The sequence below is a fragment of the Ursus arctos genome, unplaced genomic scaffold, assembly GCF_023065955.2.
Source record: "Ursus arctos isolate Adak ecotype North America unplaced genomic scaffold, UrsArc2.0 scaffold_26, whole genome shotgun sequence".
In the NCBI taxonomy this organism is placed as follows: Eukaryota; Metazoa; Chordata; class Mammalia; order Carnivora; family Ursidae; genus Ursus; species Ursus arctos.
The window spans coordinates 9,661,884-9,684,087 of NW_026622941.1; the positions used below are offsets into that span (position 1 = coordinate 9,661,884).

Here is a 22,204-nt window from a genome sequence, read left to right on the forward strand (position 1 = left end):
AAAAGCACTTTCCTTTTTCCTGAATCTCTTGGGAATTACTTGCCAGATTGATACATTTTATTATAAAATTTCAAGTATCATTGGATACTTCTGTGTATATTTCCTACAAAATATCCCCTACTTAATCACAATTAAATGATCAAAATTAACAAACTAGCATTGACACAGTGCTACCATCTAATTCTCAGACTCTCTTTAAGTTTTGCCAGTTGTCTCTAGAGTAAAAGATCTGGCTCAGAATCATCTTCTGCGTTTAGTTATTATGTCTCCTTAATCACCTTCCATCTAGAAGCATTCTTTAGCCTTCCTTGTTATTCACAACTTGACACTTTTGAATACTACGACCTCGTTATTCTGCAAAATGTTCTTCAATTTGAATCTGATTATTTCTCATGGTTATAGTCAACTGCTCCTTGGCAGAAACAGTGAGAAGTTGTTCCCACTGCATCCTTTCAGACGGCACACACCTTTGTTTATTCCATTGTTGATGCTATTGACTTTGTTCACACGCTTAATGTGATGTCTATCAGAATTCACTGTAAATTTCTCTTTTCCCTTTGTAATTAATTAATATTTTATGGACAGTGACCAAGATGGTTTCAACATTCCCTTCAGCTTGACTAAATTTTAGACAAGCTTTGTTCTTCCTATCTATGAGCCCCTGACCTCCTCATTTTTAGACCATTTACCTCAGGAAACGTGTAATTGGAAATTCTCTCTCTGCTTCTTTGAGGTGCAAATGTTTCAAAAAAGCTTTTTAAAGGCTTTATAACCCAGAAATGTCTATCTTAAGGACCAGAGACTCATTCCTTTGAAATGCGATCATCAAGAAAAGCAGCACCTCTATTTCTTAGTTTCTGTGGGAAGGTAGGAGGCTAACTTCAGTGGGCACCTACATCCAAGCTGTAAAACTCTCTCCTATCATGAAGACCTGGAAATGTTTAATTTTCCTCCGGGTACAGCTGTTTAGCACACACAGATGCTGTATGATCTCCCCCCCTACCCCAGCTCTGCAAAACCCTGCTGTCCTCTGTTTCAGCAGATTTTAGTTCAGACCGAGTTCTCGCCTATGTCCCTTATTGCCATAACCTTGAATAAAGTCTTTTCCTGTGTATTATTGTTTGATGCAATTTGTGCTTTGACAGAGGCCTTCCTGGAAACCTATAAACTACCAAGACTGAAACAGGAAGAAATTGATTTTTTAAACAGGCCAATTAATTATGAAGAGATTGAGTCAGTGATAAACAACCTTCCAAATAACAAAACTCCAGGCCCGAATAGTTTTTCTGGGGAATTCTACCAAACATTCAAAGAAGAAATAATACTTATTCTCCTAAAGCTATTTCAAAAAATAGAAATAGAAGGAAAGCTACCAAACTCATTCTATGAGGCCAATATTACCTTGATCCCCAAACCAGGCAAAGACCCCATCAAAAAGGAGAATTACAGACCGATTTCCCTAATGAATATGGATGCCAAAATCCTCAACAAGATACTTGCTAATAGAATCCAACAGTACATTAAAAGGATTATCCATCATGACCAAGTGGGCTTCATCCTTGGGATGCAACGGTGGTTCAACATTCGCAAATCGATTGGGGTCTTAGATTTTATCAGGAAAGAAAAATTCAGAAATCATATGATTCTCTCAATAGATGCAGAAAAAGCATTTGACAAAATACAGTATCCTTTCCTGATTAAAATCCTTCAGAGTGTAGGGATAGAGGGTACATTCCTCAATCTCATAAAAACCATCTATGAAAAGCCTACAGCAAATATCATTCTCAATGGGGAAAAGCTGGAAGCCTTTCCCTTAAAATCAGGAACACGACAAGGATGCCCACTCTCGCCACTATTATTCAACATAGTACTAGAAGTCCTTGCAACAGCAATCAGACAACAAAAAGTGATGAAAGGTATCCAAATCGGAAGAGAAGAAGTCAAAATGTCTCTCTTTGCAGATGACATGATACTCTATATGGAAAACCCAAAAGAAGCCACTCCCAAACTATTAGAAGTTATAGAGCAATTCAGTAATGTGGCAGGATACAAAATCAATGCTCAGAAATCAGTTGCATTTCTATACATGAATAATGAGACTGAAGAAAGAGAAATTAGGGAATCCATCCCATTTACAATAGCACCAAAAACCATACATTACCTAGGTATTAATTTAACCAGAGATGTAAAGGACCTATATTCTAGAAACTATAAATCACTCTTGAAATACATTGAGGAAGACACAAAAAGATGGAAGAATATTCCATACTCATGGATCAGAAGAATTAACATACTTAAAATGTCCATGCTACCCAGAGCAATCTACACTTTCAATGCTATCCCGATCTAAATACCGATGACATTTTTCAAAGAACTGGAACAAATAGTCCTTAAATTTGTATGGAACCAGAAAAGGCCCCGAATCTCCAAGGAACTGTTGAAAAGGAAAAACAAAGCTGGGGGCATCACAATGCCAGATTTCGAGCTGTACTACAAAGCTGTGATCACAAAGACAGCATGGTACTGGCACAAAAACAGACACATAGACCAATGGAACAGAATAGAGAACCCAGAAATGGACCCTCGGCTCTTTGGGCAAGTAATATTTGATAAAGCAGGAAAAAACATCCAGTGGAAAAAAGACAGTCTCTTCAATAAATGGTGCTGGGAAAATTGGACAGCTACATGCAAAAGAATGAAACTTGACCACTCTCTCACACCATACACAAAGATAAACTCCAAATGGAAGAAAGACCTCGATGTGAGACAGGAATCCATCAAAATTCTAGAGAACATAGGCAACTACCTCTACAACATTGGCCAAAGCAAACTTTTTCATGACACATCTCCAAAGGCAAGAGAAACAGAAGATAAAATGAACTTGTGGGACTTCATCAAGATAAAAAGCTTCTGCACAGCCAAGGAAACAGTCAAAAAAACTAAGAGGCAGCCCATGGAATGGGAGAATATATTTGCAAATGACACTACAGATAAAAGACTGGTATCCAAGATCTACAAAGAACTTCTCAAACTCAATACACAAGAAACAAACAAATCATAAAATGGGCAGAAGATATGAACAGACATTTTCCAATGATGACATACAAATGGCTAACAGACACATGAAAAAATGTTCAAAATCATTAGCCATCAGGGAAATTCAAATCAAAACCACATTAAGATACACCTTACGCCAGTTAGAATGGCAAAAATGGACAAGGCAGGAAACAACAATTGCTGGAGAGGATGTGGAGAAAGGGGATCCCTCCTCCATTGTTGCTGGGAATGCGAGTTGGTACAGCCACTCTGGAAAACAGTGTGGAGGTCCCTTAAAAATTTAAAAATTGAGCTACCCTATAACCCAGCCATTGCAATACTGGGTATTTACCCCCAAAAGACAGACCTAGTGAAGAGAAGGGCCATATGCACCCCAATATTCATAGCAGCCTTGTCCACAATAGCTAAATCGTGGAAGGAACCGAGATGGCCTTCAACAGATGACTGGATTAAGAAGCTGTGGTCCATATATACAATGGAATGTTACTCAGCTATCAGAAAGAACGAATTCTCAACATTTGCTGCAACATGGACAGCACTGGAGGAGATAATGCTAAGTGAAATAAGTCAAGCAGAGAAAGACAATTATCATATGATTTCTCTCATTTATGGAACATAAGAACTAGGATGATCGGTAGGGGAAGAAAGGGATAAAGAAAGGGGGGGTAATCAGAAGGGGGAATGAAGCAGGAGAGACTATGGACTATGAGAAACAAACTGAGGGCTTCAGGGGGGTGGGGGAATTAGATAGACCGGTGATGGGTAGTAAGGAGGGCACGTATTGCATGGTGCATTGGGTGTTATACGCAACTAATGAATCATCAGAAACCAGGGATGTACTGTACGGTGACTAACATAATATAATAAAAAAATTAAAAAAAAAGAGAGAGAAAAGAAAAGCAAAGTTCCAGGCCACTTGAAAAGTAGAAAAATAAGTTGAAGGAAATTATTTTAGCAATTACCAAGATGTATTATCAGGCTAGAAAATTAAAGCATTGAAGTGTTGAAAATTAACTTATACAGAGGGAAAGAAAAAAAGAATTACAAAACATGGTACCCATGTTGCAATTCCACGATAGAAAAATTAAGTTAGTGCATTTTCCTACTGCAAATCCATTTTCTTTCTGTGTAGCATCTCGCTGTTGCTGCACCAACATCATCGAGGTAAGCACATTTTCCATTTCCTCTCAGAGGAAACCTACAATAAAGGGATTAAACACCATGTACCAAAAAAAAAATCCAGTGATTTCTTGCTTGCCCAATGACCCCATTAAAAAAAAAAAAATCTGTCCAGAGTCCTGAAAAAGTGTGCTGTGGCACAGTCCTCTCTTGCTAAGGGGAAGATATCTGTACCAAATTAGACCATAAGAGTTTCTCTTCCAAGAATTCATACCTGTTAAACTGACATTAAGATAGTTATGTGTAATCAGTGGAACTAACAGTTTATATAAACTAATAGTTCTTAAGGCGATTTTGCTTTCTGTTCCGCACCCCATCCCCCAACACACCCATACACCAAGTGACACTTAGCAACATCTGGAGAGAGTTTGGGTTCTCGTAAGTGAGGTGGGGGTCTGCCTAATAGGCAGAAGCCAGAGATGCTAACATCCTAAAATGCACAAATGGCACCCCCTCCCCACAACAAAGAATTATTCAGCCCAAAATGTCAGTTGTGTTGCTATTGAGAAATTCTAATATAAACCAAGTGGCTAAGTGGCTGGCAGTCACCTATTTAGGGTAGTCAGGTGGGGATCATGTGTGCGGTAAATATTGCAAAATGAAAGATATGAAGCCCAGATAAAATCAGGTTAAAATGAACAGTAAGTTTAACTTGAACTGTAAAAGATGTCAGCAAACAGGTAGCATGAAGTTTGAAGAATGGATATAAATTGGAGAATATAGGTTAAAATCAGGCAAATGTATTTTGGAGTTTTTCTTTTTGGTCTGTGTTTATGAATCACCAGTCTTTATTTTCAAAATAACCAACTAAGATCTTCCCTCTTTTATCCTGATTCCAACCTCCGTGGTTGATTCTTGGAACTAATCTCAAAACATGATACAGTTTTCCCTATCTCATTTTTCCAACACACACACAAACCTTGGGCTCTAGAGAAATGCAGCTAATGCAAAGATTCTGGAGAAGGCTGTGCTATCTGAATTTAAATAATCCCCCAAAGAAAGAAACTCACAATTTGTTAAATATGGTTCCATTTACCCATCGTCCTGGTTGGTTTTCTGTCATCTCCAGCCCAATCCAGTGATCAGAAGAGCATTTGTGTCGTATAAGAAATTCCTTTAGAGACAAAATAATATATATATATATATATATATATATATATATATATATATATATATATATTTTTTTTTTTTTTTACTACAACCTAGGTTATGAGGAGTAAGGCAACAAATTTTCAACTCCTGCTTCACCAGAAAATAGCTATGGGATTCTGAAAAAGCATTTTACCTTCTGACCCTTAGTTTTCTTCCTTGTAAACAAAGACATGAGATAAGTTTTCTTTAAGACACTTTTGGATTCCAAACTGACAAATATTCAATATGGAAATCCATTCCTCCAGGATTTTAATACTGTAAAGTCCTGGAAAGCCAGAGTTTGCAATTGACTTCTTACACAGCCTTTCTCATTATCAGATATTTATTATGTTTTTCCACTTCCCAGTAAATACTAGTATATTGATTTTAATGTTATATTTTACTTCAAATTCTCTCCCAAAGCATCGCGTGGGCGCACACACACAACCTTCATATATGTAATTCCTTTAGAATTTAATTCTCAAACTTTATTTTTCTGCCCCAACTTTCTATTTCTAAAGAGATCATTCAGGGGAAAATATAATTTTATCCTCATATTTCTCCTTTTCTCCTTATTCATTCAATGTTGAAATTTCTTGCTGCCTTGGAGCATTTTTAACCCATACAACTATATGCAGAAAGTCATTGAGTCTATTAAGCCACTAAATATCTGGGAAACCACAAACTTGGCATTGTATCACTCCATGTTTCACTTTTATGATAAATACAAGGGATACAGTTCACAACACTATGGTCCAGTCCTGTCTGTAACAGTGACACTAATAATAACCTTTGGCATTTTAATATACCATTTTCTCCAGCATTTCATAAATGTATTTGAAAAAAAATATTTAACTCATTGAGCTAAGCTTTGGGTTTATAAAAGAATAGATTAATCAAACGCTGTCCTTGGATTCATAAGGTTTCATTTATAGTGAAGAAACTTATGTAAACATAGCATTAGAAAATATCCTCCTGGATAAGGAGAAGAATATGACTGTAATAAATACAAAGTGAAATTTTAGTTTACAAGAAAGAAGTATCTGAATCTTTATAGGACACTTACATATAGGATGTGCTCTAAGAGGTGTATCTGGAAGGGAAGAGTAGAATGTTTTATAGTAAATACAGAGAACAAAGAAGAAGAGGGCAATTCATATTGTAGGCTTAGGAAAGAACACGCTTGAAGGCAGAAAAAAATGTGAGAAAGGATAAATGTATTGACAACCAGCAGTATATATGTTATTGGATAATTGGGAAAATTGGGTGACTTTCAGTAGCTGTGGACTTAGTGACAGGGAACAGGGAGGTGAGTTTCCTAAAGCCTGTCCTAAGAAAAATGTTAATTATTATTTGCTCACTAAAAGAATACCCATGTGGCTTCTTGTTAAAGGTGCAAGATAACCTTACAGAAGTGGAAATAAATTTGAAAAATATTTCATGAAACAAGGTATATCTCATTTTAACTAAGGAAAACATTTTGCAATTCAAGTAAACATATAAAATATTTTAATTAAGCCATTCCTTTAAAATTCTTCTATATATTATTTTTATCACTCCTTCACAGATAGCTTTACCTCATTTTGTTGGTCACTTAAATTTTGCCCAGGTTACGTAGTAAATATAAGCATCTATGACCTTCAAAATATATCAGAAAATTTTAGGATCAAAGTCTCTTTTCTTGATTCAAAGAGTACAGTCATTCTTAACCAATATGTTTAATGACTTCTCTTAAGTTCAAAACTAATTATTTTGGTATGTTTTGACCTTGTGTTCTATGATATTCACTATTTTTGTCAGCTTTTGCTGACAAGATTCCCATAAGCGAAGATTTTTAAAATATTGTGCCTCTTTAATTCTTTACCTCTCAAAAATTTTTCTAGCATTCATTTTGTTTTTCCATCTTGCTGCTAATTTAGACATTTTTCCCCAAGAGGAACTGTAAAGGACAATATAAGAATTTCTCAGACTGTTCATTGCAAAAGTCTTGCAAAATTCAGCAGTGACACTACTGACTGCGTACAGAAGACCTTCCTATTAATTTGAGCCTGCATCTTACTTGTTGATTTGCTGTGTCTACTCTTAACATACCTAGTTTTTTGTTTTATTTGGATTTCTATGCCTTTTGTTGCAACCAAAAAAGTTGAGTTTTCTTGCACTGATCTATAAATTGCCCCGTCTGGTTCACATATATTTAAATTTGAACCAATCTTTGCACAGATTGCATAAATATATTTTATTGACCACAGAATTAAGAGAATTCTCTTTTAACAATTTTAAATGCTGTGCTGTGCTTCTTAATGTTTTAAACACTTCTTAATTACAAATTATTCAAGTTATTATACCTCTTATATAGACCCTTTACCTAGTTTTTTTTTTATTTGAATATAGATGATGTACAATATTACATTAGTTTCAGGTGTTTCAGAAACATAGTGTTTCAACAAATTTATGCATTATGGTATACTCATCACAAGTGTAGCTACCGTCTGTCACTGTACAAGGCTATTACAATATCATTGGCTATATTCCCTATGCTATGCCTTTTATTCCCACGACTTATTCATTCCATAACTGGCAGTCTGTACCTCCCACTCCCCTTCACCCATTTTGCCCATCCCACCACCCCTTTCCCTCTGGCAACGATCAGTTTGTTCTCTGTATTTTTAGGTCTGATTCTGCTTTTTGTTTGTTTATTCATTTGTGTTTTTAGAGTCCACACATGAGTGAAATCATATCTTGAGCCTTAACTTTTAAAGAGACTAAACAGGTGTAAAAATGTGTGCTTATCACATAAATAATTCAGGGAAAGAACAGATTTCACAAGTGCAGAAGTATGTAGTTTCACAATTCTTTGTTAAAGTTCTAGGAAATTTCCTTTACTCATAGGATTTTTGCCATGTAAATCAATATTTATCTTAAGCTTTTAATTTGTACATGTCTTTGTGGTATATTAAATCCAGCAACTTCAAATAAAACATAGTGTTTGTTCAGTGGAAGTTCATGCTTCAGTCTGAGAAGACTTTCAGTTACATACCTATTCTATTACTGGTAGTGAGTGCTCTGATGGAAGCTGCTCTGGGACCTCAGAGAGAGCAAAGCAAGACTGAGAAGTCAGAGGAAGTTTCCTCAAAGGGGGTAGATTGGAGAATCCTATCCTTCCTGAAACAGTTGTTCTTGTGGAGTACTGACTTCTAGAAGGATTCCAAATATTATCGAGTTCTTCTATTCATACTCATTAAAATACAAAGATAGCTGTCAAGTCTACTACTTGATATAAGTCTTAAACAATTCAAACCAAACATCACCAAGTTTTTCAACTATATCTCACATGGCATGTTCTAAAAATTCTCTGCATAGAGGGACATGTGAAAAATTTCAAGAATCATAATACCATTTGAATATTTCCAATGTCCCTAATTAAGAAATTGCATAAGAATTGTGTATCACATTACCATTTCTTTCTTAGTGTCAATCACAGTTAGGTCAGCACGTTGAGTGACACAGTTGTGTCTGCTTGAACTCCAATCCCCTTCTTCTTCAGAGAAATAATAGCATTTGTTTCGGAAACCAATCCAATCATCTGGGCAGGAATCCTGAGTACTCCTAAATGCTAAAACTGGAAATGAGACAAACACATATATTAAGGGCCAGATGAAATAATATGCCACTGTATTTTGAGATCAATGGGGAAAGACAAGATTGTGTTGTAAGATTTTGATCATGACCAGAATTGCATATCTATCATGCAACAAGTTGAAAGACAAATTTCATGTTAGGTTAAATGACAGCAGTTCAGGATTTAACAAGATGCTGATATTCCTTTCAACTCCAGTCCCAGTGATACATCATCCTTCGTAGGGCTACCAGGGTGATTTTACTTGTGTTAAGTCACCTATACCACTTTTGGATAAGTGAAATATAACAAAATCCTAGCATTATTTGGGTGGTAATAAAAATACTAATTTATGTTAAACTAATTTATGTTAAACTAATTTATGTTTATGTCCTAGATTATGTTATAATCTAGGACACATGTTTTAATTTCTAAGGAAACGATGAAAAGAATAAAACAATATATAATTAACAATATTTGTGTTTGATTGCTTATTGTCAACTAGGTACCACCATCACTGTATGGCTCTGAGCCACTGAAAAGAACCCACATGAGATTTTGAAGGTGAAAGTAAAGCAGAAAAATTTATCCTTGGAGACCTAGGGCATAGAAGCTTCACAGGCCTTTTAATGAGTTTGTCTATGGTAGTCTTGGCAGCTAGATGTATTTTTAGACTTTCCTTTAATCTCTAGGTTCTCCAAACTGCTTAGTGCTTTAAGTCCAAATCATTAGTGACTATTTCACTTCCAGCTACACAGCTTTCCAGACCATCACTCTTCAGCTCTTTCCACAGCCATGTTATTCTTAATTCCCATAATAAAGTCCTATTCTTGTAACGTTTTCAGTGTCTATTTTCCTGAAGGCACCCAGAATGAATCAGTTTTGGGTACCAAAAGTGGGTCTAAAGGAACAAAACCTTAAGGATGAGATATGGTATTGATTGTCCACATGATTCACTTTAAAGGCATTGATTCAAACACCAGTCATAAATGGGATGCTGGTGATCTATAGCATGCGAAGATAAAACAAATTATCACCTACAGTCACCTGATGCCAAGTACCTATAGAAGGTAAAATCTTTAACACCTTTTTCTTTTTTAAAAAATTTGAATTCCAGTTAGTTAACATACATCGTTATATTAGTTTGAGGTGTACAATATAGTGATTCAGCAGTTCCACGCATCCCCCTGTGCTTATCGCAAGTGCACGCTTTAATAATCCTCATCACCTGTTTAACCCATCCCCCACCACCCTCGCCTCTAATAATCATCAGTTTGTTCTCTATAATTAAGAGTTGGTTTCTTGATTTGTCTCTATCTTTTTTCCTCTTTGGTTGTTTGTTTTGTTTCTTAAATTCCACATATGAGTGAAATCATGGTATTAGTTTTTCTCTGAGTGATTTATTTCACGTATCATTATACTCTCTAGCTCCTTCCACCAAATTACAAATGGTAAGATTTCATTCTTTGTCATGCTGAATTATATTCTATTGCGTATATATATTACATCTTTTTTATCCATTCATCTATCAATGGACGTGTGGTCTGCTTCCATATCTTGGTTATTGTAAATAATGCTGCCAGAAACATAAGGGTGCATGTACCCCTTTGAATTAATGTTTTCATATTCTTTAGGTAAATACCCAGGAGTGTGATTGCTGGATCATAAGATAATTCTATTTTTAAATTTTTGAGGAACCTCCATACTGTTTTCCAAAGTGGATGCATCAGTTTGCATTCCCACCAACAATGTATGAATATTCCTTTTTCTCCACATCCTCACCAACACCTGTTGTTTCTTGTGTTTTTGATTTTAGCCATTCTGACAGGTGTGAGGGCATATCTCATTATAGTTTTGATTTATATTTGTTTTGTGGGTGTTGAGATTTCTAAGTTCTTTATATATTTTGGATACTAACTCTTAAATGAATATGTCATTTGCAAAATACCTTGTCTCATTCCATAGTTTGCCTTTCAGTTTTGTTGATTATTTTCTTCACTGTGCAGAAGCTTTTTATTTTGGAAGCTTTTTATTTTGATGTAATTTAACAACTTTTTCTTTTTTCTTTTTTTTTAGGTTTTATTTATTCATTTGAGACAGAGAGAGAGAGAGAGAGAGAGAACAGGAGTGGGGGAGAGGCAGAGGGAGAGGAGAAGCAGACTCCACACTGAGTGTGGAGGCCCGATGTGGGGCTCAATCTCACGACCTGAGATCATGACCTGAACTAGCCAAGTGCCCTTAAAAGTAACCATTCCTAATAGAGAAATATTTAAAAACTTTCTCATGGATTTAAGAATGAGATAAAGATGCAACCTGAACTATTCTCTTCAACCTTGTACTGGAAGTTCAAGCCAGTAAAACAAGACAATACACTGAAAGGTATAAGATTTCAAGAGAATAAATAAAAACATTTCTATTTGCAGATAATCTGAATGCTTACATAAACTTCCCAATGAAGATTAACAAGTTATTTAAATTAATAATAATCATAAAACACACATTAACAAATTTAGATGAAAGGAAATCATATGATGTCTGCTTTCAGATCACAATGGAATTAAACCAGAAATCAATAACAGAAAGATAGCTGAAAGATTTTCCCAAACACGTAGCTAAAACAACACAGCTCTAAATAGCACATGGGAAAAAAAAATCTCAAGAGAAATTTTAAAATGTTTTGAATGAAAGAGAAATAAAAACACATCTTATCAAAATTTGTGGGATGCAGTGAAAGGAATGGTTATAGGAAAATATATAGTATTGAAAGCATACTTTAGAAAAGGAAAAGATCTAAAAATCAATCATCTAAATTTTCATCTTAAAAAACTAATAAAAGAAGAGAAAACTAAACCCAAGTAAACAGAGGAAAAGAAATAATAAAATTACAGCAAAAATCAATGAAAATCAACAAAATCAAAAGCTTGTTCTTTGAGGAACAATAAAATCAGCTAGTTTCTACCCAGGTTAACTATGAAAAAAAAAAGAGAGAGAATTAGGGATACAGGTTAACATGCAAAAGTCAATTGTTTTCTCATGTGCCAGAAATAAAGAAATGTAATTTGAAATTAAAAATAAAAAATGATTTACACTAGAACCCTCCAAAATTGGATACTTATGTATAAATCTAATAAAATATATACTACATTATATGAAGATAAGTACAAAACTCTGATGAACAAAATCGAACTAAACAGTTTTTAGAGAGACATTCTATGTTCATAATTAGGAAGACACAATATTGTCAACATATTAGTTCTTTCCCTACTTGAGTTATAGATTTGATGAAATCCCAATTAAAATCTAGGCAGGTTATTTGTGAATACCAACAAACTAATTCTAAGGTTTATTTTGAGAATGAAAAAGTACAGAATAGCCAACTCAATTTGGGAGAAGATCAAAATTGGAGGACTGATATTACCCAACATCAAGACTTGCTATAAAGCTACAGTAATCTCTAAGGCAGTGTAGTATCGATGAAAGAATAGACAAATAAATGAATGTAATAGAGAAGAAAGATCAGCAATAGACTCACATAAATGTAGTCACCTGAACCTGGACAAAGGAGCAAAGACAATATAATGGAGCTAAGACAGTTTTTCAATTAATGGTGCTAGAACAACTGGACATGCAAAAAAATGAATCTAAACTCAGACTTTACATCCTTCACAAAAATTAACTCAAAACATATCAAAGACCTAAATGTAAACACAAAATTTAAAAATTTCTATAAGATTTCATAGGAGCAAACCTTAATGAGCTCAGGAAAATGCAAATGTAAACAAGATGGGATACTACACACCTATTAGAATGGCCAAAATCCGGGACACTGACAATACCAAATGCTGGTGAGGATGTGGAACTTCCATTCATTGCCAGTGGGAATGTGAAATGGTACAGGCACTTTGAAATACAGTTTGAAGGTTTCTCACTAAACTAAACACACTCTTACCATATAATCCAGCAATTGCACTCCTTGGTATTTACCCAAAGGAGCTGAAAACTTTTGTCCACACAAAATCCTGCACATGGTTGTTAATGCAGCTTTATTCATGATTGCCAAAACTTGGAAGCAACCAAGATGCCCTCCAGTAAGTGAATAGATAAATAAACTGTGGTACATCAGAAAATGGAATATTATTCAGTGCAAACAAACAAACAAACAAATAAAAACCTCTCAAACCATAAGCCACAGGGGATCCTTAGATACATATTACTAAGTGAAAAAAGCCAGTCTGAAAAGACTACATACTACAGGATTCCAACTGTATGACATTCCTGAAAAGTCAAAACAATGGGAACAGTAAAAAGATTAGTGATTTCCAGTGGTTGGAGTTTGAGGAGAGGTGAATACATGGGGCACAGAAGATTTTGGGGGCAGTGAAGATGCTCTGTAGGATACGACAATGAAGGATACATGTCATTGTACATTTTTCCAGATTCAGGATGCACAACACCAGGAATGAAAAGTTGGACTTTTCAATAAATTGCTTCAGATAGAATGTGTGAATGAAGAAAAATACACTTGACATTATACCTAAACACTTATAACAATCAATGTCAAAAGCGTTATAGCTCTGGATGTGAAACTAATAAAAATATAATAAATGTTGTCATGGAAACAAGAGTAACATCTTCATGCGTGTGGAGTACAGTAAATTTCTTAAACAGGAGGTAAAACATAGTAAAAATAGAGAAAAAATTTTAAAAAATGAAAACTACCTAAAATTAAGAACTTCCCTTCATTGAAAGACATTATACAGGAAATAAACGTAAGCTTCATAAAGATTTTTCCTATGCTTGTATTTACATGGTAGAAGATATTTACAATAGAAATACTAAACATTTTTATCGATTATATTAAAGAATGCCTATGAATCAAACAAAAAACAAAGAGCTAACTCAAGAAAAATATGGACCAAGTATTTGAATATACCCATCACAAAATACCATGACTGAGTGAGCTATAAATACGACAAGGAGCTTAATAGTATTGGTCATCAGGAAAATGTCAATTAAAGTCACAATAAGGTATTAACATACACTCATCAGAATGGCAAAAATGGGTAAAACTGACAGCAAAGTGTTGACCAGTATGTTAAACAACCAGTACATCATAAACTTTTGGCTGGATTATATACAATCTATGGAATTATTTACTAAAGCTGACCTATACATATTCCATGATTTAATAATTCTTCTCATAAGTATATCCCAAACGATACCCACTATTCACTAAAAGTCTAAAAGTATAAGGATGTTCAAAGCAGCATAATTCGCGGTAGTCAAAATGTGGGACTATCCAAATGTCCATCAAAAGTAGAGTGATTAATAAATTAATATAGAACATGAAATACTCTACAGTGAGGATCTGAAAACTACAACCTGAGGCCAAAATCAAAGCTAAAAACGTTTTTACATTTTAAAAATAATTGACACAATAATAAATAATAGAAAATCAAAACAATTAAAAGAGGAATAATATTTTGTGACACATAAAAATTATATAATATTCGAATTTCCATGGTTAATTTTAGTGAAACACAGCAAGCTCAATTGTTTATATCTCATGCATGGCTGTTTTTTCACTACAAATGTAGAATGGAGTACTTGCAACACAGATTGTATGGCTAACAAAGCCAAATTTATTTACTATCTGACCCTTTGCATAAAAATTTTTCCAACCCCTTTCAACAATGAGTCAATGAACTTCTGCTACCTGTTGTGACATAGAAGAATCATACAAACATGATGTGAAACAAAGAAAAAAAATGCAAAGAACACATAACAATTGTATGATCTTATTTATGCGTGGGCAAAACTAACCTATGCAACAGAAATCATTGGTATGGGAATGTTCGGTGGAATGTGAAATTATAAGGGTGAATGATTTTGTCATAACCATTTTTGCATCTCCCAATGCTTTACTTAGGTCATATAATTCATAATAATCCATTCATTGATACTCATTAAATCATGAATAATGGAAAAAGAGTGAGAATAATGAGGAAAAAATCATGATTGAGGCAGAAAAGTAAATGATTATTCAATAGGAAGCCCTAGAAAAGAAAAAAAAATAAGTAAAGAAATGAAAAAATGTAATTTACTCACCGAATACAATAATTAGAAGAAGAAGAATAATTAAAGATAATGCAATTGAAATAAATGTGTGAGTTGTCATCTTACACTTGTCCCTTATACCTGAAAAAAAAAATTATATTTAGAAACTGGTAAAAGAAAGACTAAATTTGCATTCATAACCATAACTAACAAACTTCTTTTGGCAATTTATTCCAATATTTCATGAGATAAAACAAACATACTATTTCTGTTTGATATATATAAAAAAAACCCTGCTTTTTATGAAATTTCTCAGTTCATCCTTACATTCAATCTAAGTGTTACCATTGATTTTACTGTCATAGTCTAAGGAATCAAATATGTATAATTCTTTAGGGTAGAATTTCTTAAGACCTGGAGCCACTCCCAGGCCTTCAGTATTCTTCTATGGTACAATATCAGCACATCCTAACATTCCTTGAATATTTCTAAGAAAATCTACTTTCTAACTAATGAAAACTTTATTTTAAAGGATAGATAGTACAGCATATTTGAAAGTTCATAAATAATCAATCCAAAGATTTGGAATTGAGCTTTTTGCTACAAATGAGCAAAGGAATTAACATGATACTTTTTTTTTTCCTGGCCTGGTATTTTCTCATCTGCAAAGTCAGTAGAACAGAAAAAAATTTTGATGAGGAGTTGTTTTTCTTTTATTAGTGTCCATTTGGGGAAAAAATGATACGTAAGTTTTTTTTTGAAATAAAACACTTTTGTTACTTTATGTGATTATAAACATCTTTATTATAAAATTTTATGAAATTTTAAGTGTTACAGGAGGTATTTTAAGTTAGATGGTAAACTTATTGAGGGCATTTATCATTCCTATATTTTTCCTAGTGAAGAGCTATTCTTTTGTTGAATAAATGTTTTTCCTTTGTGGATGTACGAAAGATATTAAATTTAAAACACATTTAAATTTCTACTCCTTCAACATAACCAGCATTATCATTTGGGTTAACATCCTTCCATCCATATATCTCTTCAATCCTATTTTCACACATATTACTTCCCCCACAAATATGCATGATTGTAAATGAGTACAATCATCATGTACCCACTGTTTTATATTCTAATGTTTTCAGTTAACAATTTGTTCTTCTCATGTGTGGTTGACTGTTAAGAATGGCCCCCAATGAATCATGCCCCCCCCCCCCGTGTCCACCACCCCTTTAACACATGATCCTGTTCCTCCTCCCATCAAGAGATATACTGTATTTCCCACCACTTGAATATGAATTGCCTTGTGCTTTGCTTTAACCAACAGACTGTGGTAGAAGTGACACTGAAACTTTAGAGCCCAAGCCTTAAGGGACCTTGTAATTCCTACTCTCACTGCTTTGGAGCCCAGCATAACAGAGGAGACTTGAGCCATTCCTACTGAATCTGTCATTATCCCTAAACCTTAGAACCACAAGCAACAGCCACTAAAATTTGAAGGTGGTTGTTCATTTAGAGCAACAGCTGAATTTATACATCATGTAAAAGAATAATTTCACATTATAATTTTAATGACTGATAAAAAAAGTCCTCTTCTAATGGGTATTTAGGCTGTCCCACCCTTTTTAGTTTTAACCAGAATTAGAACTATACTTTAAATGTCTTGCATACTTGTCTAATTATCGTCTTAAGAAAAAAAATTCAAAAATAAATAAATTGGCATGTATTGATTAGATGTTCTTCCGAAAGTATGGTAGCAACATATCATGGTAACATATGGAAATATTGGTACTTACAAAAATACATAATAAAGTAATTTTTAGAAAGTACCATAAGGAGGGGGAGGGAATGCAGCAAAGAGAAAACTAGCATTGTTTCTGAGCCACCAGACTGTTATTATTTCAACTATGTGAGAAATATAATTAGGAATTATGTCTAACCTATGTGTTTCTGTCAAATTTCTGGAAAGTCCTGTCATTAGTCATGCATTTCTTCTGACCATCTGGCATTTCAAAGCTACATAATAAGCATGAACTGCAGTGCTTCCCTTGTGAACCAGTATTGTTCATTCTTTGACAAATATTTACTGATCACCTACTATGTGCTAGTTTTCATAAATCTAATAATAAACAAAAAAAGACATAATCCATGTTCTCCTGGAATTTACATTTGGTGGAAAAGACACAGTCAACTGAAAAAAATTAAAAATTACAGATCGCAACAAGAGCTGGAAGGCAATAAGCAGGGTGATTGATAAAGGGAAAATGACCAGGAAAGATATTGGGGGGGGGGTGGAATTCTGTGGAGGTGACATTAAAACCAAAACATATATGAGCAGTGGCCATTTATGTGAAATAAACCAGATAAAGCATTTTAAGCAAAGAGAACAGCAAGTTCAAGTGCCTTAAATCAGGAAAGAATTGAAAAGGATGTGGACAAGTAGAGCAGGTTTGATGAGGTCAGTAGTCAGGAATAGTGACTAGTTAGGAACGAAATGATGCTAAGCTTTGAAGGCCCTGGGAAAGAACTGGACTTTCTTCAAATCATAATGGAAGCCACTCAATTGTTTTTATGCACTGCCAAATTTATGCTTTTAAAAGTTCCCTGTGACTACTGAATGGAGAGACTATTTAGGGACCTATAGTTCTAATCAATTAAATTATGGGGATCTCATAAACAAGGGTGGTAGCAGTGGAGGTAGAAAAATTAAATGGAGCACTTGGAGGCCACTGGTATCCTTGACAGAGTGGTTTCAGAGTCACACGGAATAAGGGTATATTGGCTAGAAGTAAGGAAGTGAAATCAGCATGTAGACTCAGAGAACTTGTGCTATGTGTATGAGAGCAAGCAAAGAGGTAGTTAGAATGAGATGAGTGGTTATTACAGGTTTTTTTTTAACATATAACATATAATGTTTCTTTTATGCATTTGGGGATGATTTAATATGGAAGGGATAGATTGCCAATGCAGGCAAGAGAGGGGAGGGATAATTAAATTAAGAAGAATTTTTGCACAGACTACAGGGTTTGCAGTCTGAAGTACAAATGGAAGGGGTATTCCTAGGTAAAAGAAATGGCCCTCCTTCCAATGCAGCAAAAGTCATAAAGAGGAGAAACAAAACATACACCTGTCTTTTCAGCCTTTTGGTTCTGTGTATACCTTGGTTCAAACTATAGTCCAGGCTCTTTCTAATGGGGTTTTAATCACCTTTCAAGAATCTCCTTATTAATTTTTCTAATTCCCTATTAGTTTTCTTCAAATATCAGGTATCATGAAAACAAGTACGAAAACAAGTACTTTTCTCCTTTTTCTATATCATCAGTCAAGTCAATGTGTCATTAGGGCATTCTTTTTGTCCGTGAATTGGCAGAGTGGACAAAAGAGCATTATTGTTATAAATACTACAGGTTCAAAATCTTGATCAAAATTTTATAGCGTATAATTTTATTTCTTAACTCTTTTGAGCCTATCATCTCTTCATCCATTAAATAACACTATCTCTTTCTTTTTATATTTTTTAATTTTAATTATTTTGGGGGGCATGCAAGTGGTGGGAGAAGGCAGACAGAGAGAATCTCAAGCGGACTCCTCGCTGAGTGGAGCCTGACAAATGCTTATTCCAGGACCCTGAGATCATGACGGGAGGACGTGACACTTATTCAACTGAGCCACTCAGGCGCCCCTCCCCTATCTCTTTTTTTTTTTAATTAGAGAATATATATGTGCTTTGTTTTCAGAAGGTCTGGCACATAATAGTAATTAAATAAAAGAAAGCTTATGTTATTTTTTTTTTCTTGTGTTAAAGCTCTCCCATCTTTCCATATTTTAGTTATTGTGTGTGGAGGGGGAGGTGAAGATTATTTACTGCAATATTAAGTGGAGTTTTTTAAATGTATTTTTTTCTATTTATTATTTTAAGTAGGTAGTCAGCTTCTTTGGAATCCTTTCCTCCAGGATGATTGTTGAAAGAAAACCCAAAACTGTTTGGAATCAATGACACTTCATTTAAAAAAAATCTAGCTTATTAAAGGGATGATTCTAAGAATCATGGAGGGGTTTTAAAAAGAGGAAATGCCTCTGAAGCCATCAAGAAGAAGGGCACGTACCTGTTGACGATATAAGAAACGCTCACTTGCATTACAAAAACAGTGAGTCCTTTCCACGGCAAAGTTGGTAAGATATTACATCATGTAATTTTGTGGTGCAGCTGAGAATACTAGATCCTGCATGCATACAACACCAGACTCAATAAGGTGCATGTGCCATCAATGTGGCAAAGAAACAGTGTGGCTTTTAAGTGTGGCACAGGAATAGCGGGAGTAGAACCAAAAGGCTAATTGATGTTGGGCTGTCTCTTTTCACAAAGAATCAGAGAAAAGAAATGACTGAAGACTCTTTTGATGCTTCGATGCCACAATAAAGCTAGAAAAAGTCATATAACCCGGAAGAACCTCCCCCACACTCTCAATACCACCAAACAGCAAAGATTAAAGGTCCCGTCAGCTCAGCGGGATGGGGACTTGGAATGACGTTTGGTTTGATATAGGACACTAATGAATTGGACATTTACTGCATTTCAGATATGCATGTACATATTTAAGCACGCTACATGTTCACTCTCTGATCTGTCCTGAGCCCTAAAATCTACTTTTCTACATTCAATATAAATAGCTTTCATTTTATAAGTTCCTTCTCTTTATCGTTATACTCAATGATCAATACCTGTACACTGCACAAATTATCCAAAAAACAAAAAGAACAGACAACGTTGGTTTCCCACCATGAATTTAGTAGTGAGAGATGAATTTCAAAGAAGTTGCTCAGCCCTCAACAAAGGAATGTAAAAACAGATAACAACCCTGGGCAGCTCAGTAAAAACCTATTTAATTAATAATGTGACTAAAATAGTTCTAAACTCATCGCTATCGTAATCTAAACAGCTAAGGATTCCAATTACTTTCCCCATAGAAAGGATGACTCAAGCAATTTCTCTCCGTTTCTGGCTCTGGTCTCCTCCCTGCTTGATTCAGCAGCACATACACTAAAATTGACAATAATCTCTAAGGAGAGATTAGAGGAAAAATCCAAGGTAACCAAGGAATTTAAAACTAAATAAAATACACTTTCTCCTAGCTGACAGCTATAGAAAAAAAAATCACAAATTACTAATAAGCAGAAAGAATAATGTAAAAGAAATATTTAAAAATAAATATAATATTAAAAAATAAATTATATCATGCACTAAATTAACTATTACAATGGTGTTTATAAGTTCAAATTATATATTTATATATGCTATGTATAATATTATACATATACATAATATTATTTTACTTAGCAAATTACAGACTATATTTATGTAATATATACCATTTATACATAAAATATGTAAACATTTTGTGGATTGATCTTTAGGATAGAAATTAACATTGATTTTATGAGTGGCTAGAAAGCATTCTTAAAACTTTTGGTTCTGATATTTTCATGTTATCATCTAATACTTGATCCCATTGTCCCCAACCCTCTTTGATCTAACCTTATACAGAATTATTAAGTTGTCAAAAAAATGAGGAATAAGTATTTATGCATTCTAATATGAACTGCAGCAACAATAACTTTTGACTGTTGCATGCACTAGTAGGTTGAAAAGAAATTAAGTGGCAAATGTTTTAAACATTTAAACAAACATTTAAACCCACTAGACTTCACCATATTTGATTATGAAGACTGTTGAAATAACTTTGAAAGATTTTTCTGCTAGATTTAGAGTTTGGATCTTGCATATTCTGAACTTGCTAGTTAGTACTTCCAAAGCTACCAAGTTGTTTTCTAGTTTCTAGTTTTAGCTTTAAAGTGCATTTTCTTTTCTTATCTTTCCTAAAGTTGCCAGAGACATCTTCAAGGACACCAGTGTACTAGTGATTCTTTAGATGAGAGGAGGATAGGGAGATAATCTTTCTGCTATTAAGCACCCCAAAAGTCTGGCTTATCTTGGTTCCACTCACTGTCCACAAACAATCTTCTAAGACATTAGAAATATTGGCCAAATTTTTCATATTGTGTCTGCATTCTGGGACTTGAATGATCAAATTTAACATTCTCTCCAGTATTGGTTTTATTAAATGCTTAGTAAAAATGAAATTAAATCTTGAACAGTTTTAAGCTGTGGTTAATCCCTCTCCACTATCAGTTAAGATAAGATTATCTCCATTTATAAGACAAAATAGCCAATTACAAATATGAATTTTATTGTCACAATTTTCATTTTATGGAGATGTTAACTCAAAAAAAGGATTTTTCTGACTTGATGAAAAAAACAACAAAATCCATCCCATATTTTGGAAAGTTTTTAACATAATGTCATAATTTCCATCAATAACTTCAATTCTGAACAACTGTAAATGTCCTTACCTTGTTCGTTTTCATCGGTTCCTAGATTCCTGTGATCAGTCTTAGTAGCTATTGGCGGGCTTTGTGTCATCCCTTCTAAAACCTCTCTTCAAAGTTTTAAATTGAATGTAAAAATATTAGTCTCTTTAACAGTAGCTCCAAACCAGAGTTACTCTACTTTAGAAAAACAAAGCAATGTTAAGCAGTATATCTCAAAATGAAAGTAACAACGTGTCTGATTGAGTCAAACTGTTGTCTAAACACAATTTCCTCCTGTAAAACGAAAAAAAAAAAAAAAACCATTTGCTGAAGAAGGAGGAAGTTCACTAAAATGTAAAAAAATAACAAGCTCATAGATTCCTATTTTCTTGGTAGAGGATCCCCACTGAACAAACAAAAAAAAAAAATTCAAGAGACTTTTTTCGATTATTTCAAGAGTAGTACATAACTAGTGTCCTTCCGGGGCCATAGGAGATAAGAATATTAATTAATTAAAAGGCATGATTTAAGCCATATCTTTAGACATGTGCTTGACACAACAATCATATGTTTAGAAAGACAATCTTAAAGGTGATTAAATCAAAGATAAGAAAGCAATGTTTCAAGCTGGCTACTGAAACAAGAACAAAAACAATTTTCTCTCTTTCTCAGATGCTATCATGGCTGCATGCATGCCCACACACCCCTACACAGACAGAAAACAAAGAGAGAAAAAGGAAGATAAACTTAAAAGGTAATCAGAATATTATCATCAATATTCAAGACGGTAATGCT

General features: G+C 34.2%; 1 protein-coding gene across 1 annotated transcript; it reads right to left on the reverse strand.

The window, feature by feature from the left end:
* Positions 1–549: 549 nt before the first annotated feature.
* CLEC2B (C-type lectin domain family 2 member B) lies at positions 550–21,694 on the reverse strand. Its single transcript, XM_026502477.4, has 5 exons — positions 21,452–21,694; positions 15,092–15,181; positions 8,823–8,986; positions 5,247–5,350; positions 550–4,255 (listed from the first exon to the last, which is right to left on the reverse strand). Exons 1-5 carry the CDS (start codon positions 21,519–21,521, stop codon positions 4,147–4,149), a joined length of 537 nt encoding a protein of 178 aa, XP_026358262.2. The 5' UTR covers positions 21,522–21,694; the 3' UTR covers positions 550–4,146.
* Positions 21,695–22,204: the final 510 nt, after the last annotated feature.

Coding starts and splice junctions, on each gene's coding strand:
- CLEC2B (XM_026502477.4), bottom strand. CDS start 21,521: ATGACACAAAGCCCGCCAATAGCTACTAAGACTGATCACAGGAATCTA. Junction 5,351..8,822: donor TTGACACTAAGAAAGAAATG/GTAATGTGATAC, acceptor TTGTCTCTAAAG/GAATTTCTTATACGACACAA. Junction 4,256..5,246: donor GGAACCATATTTAACAAATT/GTGAGTTTCTTT, acceptor CCTTTATTGTAG/GTTTCCTCTGAGAGGAAATG.